Below are 6,587 nucleotides of genomic sequence, written 5' to 3'. Positions count from 1 at the left end.
TTCTTGACCAAGAGTACTGGTGAAGCAAATGGGCTCACACTTGGTTGAATGATGTTATTGCTGAGCATTTCCTTGACCATCTTCTCGATCTCCCCTTTTTGAAAGAAATAAGTCTTATACGGTCTGCAGTTTACAGGATGAGCTCCTGTGTGCAGAAGAATTCTGTGATCATGCCTCCTCCCTGGTGGTAATGCAGTAGGCTCTTGGAAAACCTCTGCATAGACTGTTAACAGCTTCTCTACTGCTGGATTAGGCAAGCTTACCATGGTTGCTGCAGTGGCTTCTATCAGGAAAAATTGCCCAACAAAGCCCATAATAGAAGTTTTTAAGTTCTTCTGGACCTTCTCTACTGTCATTGATTGGAGGCTGGCAGTTTCGATGATGCCTTTGAGTTCCAACATCCTTCCCTCCTTCTTGAATGTCAATTTCATCTTGATGAAATCGAATAAGATTGGTGAGAATTTTCTTAACCAATCCACCCCTAACACCATGTCACACCTCCCTAGCTTCAAAATTCTCAAGTCTGCTGTGAACTCATAATTCTGCATAAACCATGTAAATCCTGCTGTATAGGAGTCACATAGTATGACGCTGCCATTAGCAACCGTGACTGCTAGCACCGGAGAATTCGCCACAGGAAGTTGTAATTCCCCTGCTATACTGGCATCAAGGAAGCTATGGGTGCTGCCACTATCAATGAGAATAACCAGGTCCTTGCCTTGGTAGCTACCTCTAATTCGTATGGTGTTATGGGCGTAGTCATCTGCTAATGCATTCAAGGATAGGCCATATTCCTCAATCTTGCTATCAGGTGCTATATCCGTACTGCTGTTTCCTGCTGTGGCATCCATAAATTCCTCCTCTTCCTGGCCTTCCATCATGTGCAGTCCCTTGGCAATGCACTTATGTCCTGGCATAAATTTGTCTCCACACTTAAAACATTGCCCCAACCTGCGCCTCTGCTCGTACATGGTTTCTGGGACCTTTGGTGTCTGCAAATTATTGCTCACATAGGTGGATTGAGGATTACCAAATGATCTTCCCATTCCTGGCTTGGTAGTGAATCTGTTCTTCCTTGCCAGTATGTTGTTCGATTCCTCCTGCCACTTTGCTTGATCAAAGGCTATCAGCAACGTGCCTGGCTTCAGTATCTTCAACATAGGTTTGATGTCCTCTTTTAATCCACTAATAAAGCTGGAAATGTAGTAGGACTCGGGCAGTACGGGGTTGAGTGAATGCATCAATGACTTGAGATCTTCAAACCTTTCCACATACTCTTCCATACCATTCTCTTGCGTTAGTTTGTTGAATTCCTCCACAATATCCTCCCTACTACCAAACCGGCTGCATATGGCCTTTGAGAACTCTTCCCATTCTAGATTAGCATCCAGCCCACACATGTACCCTTCAAACCATATTTCTGCTTTCCCTTCCAAATACAAGGAAGCTATCTCCACCCACTGTTGCCATGGAATGGCATTGAGTTTGAAAAACTTGTTGCACCTTCTCAACCATCCTCTAGGGTTGTCTCCTCAAAAAATGGTTAGATCCATCTTAGGCAATCCTGTATTGAACATAGCTCTATGTTGTTCCTGCCCGTAACCAGCATCTCCCCTCATAGGACCCTTCCCTTTAGAAGATAGTCCTTCAATGTTGCCCCTGGCTGGAGTTTGTAGTATGCCTTTAGAAGTACTCCCCATATCCTTTTCCATCACGTGGTGAGCAAGAAACGCCTGGAACTGACTGGATAGTGTTTCCAGTTGAACACTAATCTGCTCATTCTTCTTACTTTGTTCCTCCCGCTGCTCTTGGATTTCTTGTTGCATGATCTGCATTCGTTCATCCAATTTCTTGCAATGTTCTTCCACATTTTTAACCATGGTGTTAGATCTTAAGGCTCTGATACCAATTGTTAAGGTTGTTTAACAAGTGAAGAAGAATTGGAAAGAAATGAAGAAGAAAAGAAGTGAAGAACAGAGAACTGTTCTTGAGAATGCGAGAGAGAAGAATAGAAACTGAATGTTTTGTATATTTTTCTATATCTCAACTGGTAATCTTTACATGTATTTATAGTAATAGAATTACCTACTAACTGAATACTAACTGACTTGTAACAACCTGTAACTAACTATTTAACTAACTAACAGAATTAACAACCAAAAGGTTGCGTGCTGCAGACGTTAGCCAACCTGCATTGCTTCTACTTCTACTTCCTTATGCTGCCTTCTTCTTAGAGATTAGGTACGTAACATTTCGCTAAATGTTTGAATAAATGTAATCCATCATCTGTGGAGTATTTATAGTAGCTTGATTGTAATAAAAACCTTGGTCATTGTTGCAGACCAGAAGCTTTCCCAATAATTCATCATCCTAGTAAGAGCTTGTTATTGGAGTTACGGACTGGTGCAAGATCCGTTTCCTTCCCTCCTATTCGCTGTTTTTTCAGTGGCTTGTAAAAATTCTGGTTTGGATTTCTTCAAACCCTAGCCCACAATATACAATAACCTGAAAGTTATGGGTGCTTTCGTGTAAAGTGGGTGGAAGCTATTGTTCAGGGCGTCATCTATGACCTATGGCTTACAGAAAATGTCCCAGCAAATGTCTAGAAATGGTGAGGTGCTTAACTTGTTTGGATGATAACTTGTGATTTGTGTCTATTAGCAGTGTGCATCACGGGTACCTTTTTTTTTTAGTAATATTCTTGTTTGACCATTCATTTCTGTCTGCTTAACTTCAGTGATTTGATTTGTGCTTTGTGTCCCTTGTTTCCTTTACTTTATTTTTCCTTTTAAAGTAAGGATTTCCCTGTGATTCCTGTTCATCGAAGATACTAAAGCTTTTTCTCATGACGGATTCTCAACAGATAACTAAAGAGCTTGATACCCCAGACTTGCTTGAGCATTTGCCTATCATGCAACTACATTCTCGCCTACTTGCTTGCAAAGTATACACCTTGGCATCATGAGATGGTTCATCTCCATTTTATGCATCCAGTAACACTGCACTGCCAAGTAATGTGCAAACGGCAGCCATGAGCCAAGAACAGCCTTACCTGTTATTGCAGCTGCAGCAGCAGCAGCAGTCGAGCATAGTCTCCATGAATGAGATTTGCTGAAGTAATAGAATAATAACAAAGAGTTACACCCACATGAAAGTCGAGGCCTAAGTAGCCCAAAGTTTAACAAGGCAGGCCTTAGTTTTTTGAAAACTTTCATGGCTACCATTCAAACAAGCGATGAGCCAATGACCGCTAGTTGATCGTCTGCTTAAAGAATATTGAAGGAAGAGTGGGTGAAAGAAGATTTACAAAGCAATACCAATGTTCGCTCATCACATAAAGGTTAAGATCGCCGAGTGCTGTAGATCAGTGTGCTTCGCTGTTACAAAATGAACAGAGAGAGAGAGATAGCAATTACTTCAACCACAAAATCAAGCAATACATGATTTAAAATGTAAACTTCCACTGCCAAAATATGAGACTTCATCACTTGATACTGTCGTTAAGAGAACAGAAAAAACCCTAGCACTTACTCCTTTATAAACTTTGTCCTACTTGTATTCATAGATTCTGCACACAATCTGAAGTATAGGATTTGGTTTTTCCTATCTTTTTATCTGACAGCCTTCATTCTTTCTTCCAGGAGCTGAAGATGTTGTCTTCGTTGCACCAGACCAAGCCAGAAACTAACGTTGGAATGAAATGGAATAGGAACCAGTATTCGGATCTTGAACAGCTTTGAAGTTGTCAACGCTCATGCCAAAGCGACCTAGCAAAGAGTTTCCCATCTCTTTCAGCTTTCCTGCTCACGAAGAAAAAATTCAAATTAGATGCTAATGTGTGCTGCAGTGGAGAAGACAGTGAAGTTTATAACCAAGAATAAAGAGTACATAGCCAAGAAGCGGAGAGAATTTCAAGCAGAATAAAGTGTATATAGCCAAAGACGAATACAATTGCATGACTCCATGACTGTAAAGCACCTAAGCTCGTTTAACAAAATGATTGCAAGCTCCATGATTTCGATAAGAACAAATCTTTCAAGTTATCATCACATAGATTAAATATTTTCTTATTCACCATGCTTCTAATGAGTAGCTAGAAAAGAGCAAATGACAGACTAGGACAATTGCAAAAAAATGTCAAAGCAATGAAAATTTAAACGTGAAAATGCTTTCATTTTATATGGTCATGCAGACCTAAAAACATTCTCTGTAACTGAAAATCCAATGTATACACTATTAAGTCTTTCTATCCATTTTATACTCCTTGCTTCTTGCCGCATGAGCATTGCCTCTCCTGGCTTTGGCATCCATCCGTCAACATCAGAAATTAGAAGGCAAAACACATGATAACACCACTGGGTTGATATAATCACCAAGGAAAAAAAAATAAAACATTGACAGTATTATTTAACAAATGATGGACAATTGAAAAGACAGAATCTAGCCACTGCCTTGCCACTAGTAGTTTCAATTGTTTTGAAGATCTTAGGGGAGCAAGAGGTGTTTCAACCTCACTTTTTTTTCTTATTTCCTCTACTTTCTATAGAAGGCATGGCTATATGATTGGGAGTACATGTTGATGGGAAGAGTAAAAGGAAGAAAACACAAGTTTATCCTATTGAAATTGAAAGAATCATCTTCCAATATCCAACATAAAATTGGTGATTGCAGTGTAATTCCATTTATATACGTTTCTATCAAAAGAAAAGAAATGTATTCAAGTACGAGGGAGAAAAAAAAAAAAAAAAGAGGTAGTTGCTCCTTTCAGCTCACCAATCATCTCTTCCTTCATCTTTTCTCGCTTTTCTGCAGCAAGTGGCTCCAAGCGGCGAATGGTTTTCTTTGCTTGGTCATTTGAAGGATCAAATTCCAAGGTTTTTTTCATATCTGAAAATTCAAAAATATAATTAGAAAGTTTCCTCTCCTGACAAACAGAAAATGAGAAGATAACAAATGCAAGAACCCACACTAACCAGCAATAGCCTCCTCAAAATGCTCGAGCTTTTCATGAGCCTCTCCTCTTCTAACAAGAGCTTTCATGTAAGAAGGATTCAATTCTAACGCCCTTGAGCATTCCTTGATTGTGTCCTCGTATTTTCCCTAAAAAAATATATATATTTAAAATCACGCAATTACCATCTTGATTAGGCTTTCTTTAATAGTTGCAGCATCAACAGGTAAATTAACAATCACAAGAAAATACCAATTTCAAGAAGCAAACGCCACGATTGAAATGGCAAATGGAACGCAACTCGAAGGATGATGGCACGTCCTGTGGGGCAACTTGTAAAGCAAGTTCATACTGTAGTAATGCCTCCTCATACTGCCCATTCCCAAACAATTTATTGCCTTCCAATTTTGCTTCATTTCCTTCTTCTACGCCTCTCTGTTTCACAACCAAATCCAAAAACCTAAATAAGTGGACAAGTAACATCAATCTTGCCTCGTTATTCAGCTATTAAAAAGAGAGAGTGAAAAACCTGAATCAATTCGGCGTCGTTTTGAGTATGTTGTTGTTGTTGATCCTCAGCGCTGTTTTCGGGGTTGATTCCCTTATTGACAATATCTTCTTCTTCGTTGTCGCTGACTCCGCGCTCGCTTGCCGTTTCAAACCCATCGGAGTCGCTTCCGTTATCCTTTGTTGTGGTGGTGTCGCTGGTGGTGGTTTTTGATGTTGAAGCTGTTGGTTGAGGCTTTGGTAGATTTTGTATTACGGTCTCTTCGTTTTCTTCTTCTGGTTGGATCATCACCATTGTTTTGTCTCTACGAGAGAAACACAAGCTATGATTATTTTATTTTATTTATTTATTTATTTGATCAACTCTCTCTTTCTACCCGCCCCACAAAGAAGGAAGGAAGGAAGCAAAGCAAAGCATCCAAATGTGCTCGAACTCTCTTTTAAATCATTTTAACGACTATCATTTACCATGTTATTGATGCTTATTGATGATAGATTGATACTAATTGGTGCTATTCATTACCCAAACTCTAGAACGCATGGGTGATATCATAGTTTTTTTTTTAAATTCGGGCCGGTCTAGCGAGTTGATCTATAACTAAAATCGAATCGGATTGAAAAAAAAAAAAAAAAAAAAAACTCGGTGTGGCCCAGCAAGACTCGGTTAAAAATCAGGTTGCAACCCGTTGACTTTTTTTCTAACTAAAATGACGTTGTTTTGATTAAAAAAAAAAAATTAACCCGAGCAACCTAGTGACCCGGTCAAAACTTGGACCTTAAACCGAGCTGTCCATTAAGCGAGGTCTAAAAACTATGGATGATATAGTCAAATTACTTTTTTTATTCTTAGAATAAAAATTAAGAAGCCTTTCTAATGTAGGTATTTTAGTCTTTTTGTATGGCCTAGAAGGATTACAAAGGGTATATTTATCCTTTTTAATTTTTGAAAATAATAAAATGATTAAATTATCTCCAAGTAAAAAATATATGAACATTTAATAAATGGTGTTTTTGTCTTTTTAATTTTTATAAAACACTAAAAAGAAATTTTTATCTCTAGATTCAAGAAAAAATAAGTTATACATCTAGGGATTTTTTTGTCCAGTCACCATAGTTTTAAGACTCGGTC

The 6,587-nt window shown here is 38.7% G+C and overlaps 1 protein-coding gene across 1 annotated transcript; it reads right to left on the bottom strand.

Annotated features, from left to right (window-relative positions):
- Nucleotides 1-3,441: 3,441 nt before the first annotated feature.
- On the bottom strand, nucleotides 3,442-5,883 carry LOC118058220 (uncharacterized). Its single transcript, XM_035070920.2, has 5 exons — nucleotides 5,481-5,883; nucleotides 5,204-5,386; nucleotides 4,974-5,100; nucleotides 4,774-4,887; nucleotides 3,442-3,800 (listed from the first exon to the last, which is right to left on the bottom strand). The coding sequence occupies exons 1-5, from the start codon at nucleotides 5,751-5,753 to the stop codon at nucleotides 3,685-3,687; spliced, it is 813 nt and encodes a 270-aa protein (XP_034926811.1). The 5' UTR covers nucleotides 5,754-5,883; the 3' UTR covers nucleotides 3,442-3,684.
- Between the last annotated feature and the right edge of the window lie 704 nt (nucleotides 5,884-6,587).

The sequence above is a fragment of the Populus alba genome, chromosome 6 (genome assembly GCF_005239225.2).
Source record: "Populus alba chromosome 6, ASM523922v2, whole genome shotgun sequence".
NCBI lineage: Eukaryota > Viridiplantae > Streptophyta > Magnoliopsida > Malpighiales > Salicaceae > Populus > Populus alba.
This window is presented reverse-complemented; position numbering and strand designations above follow the sequence as displayed.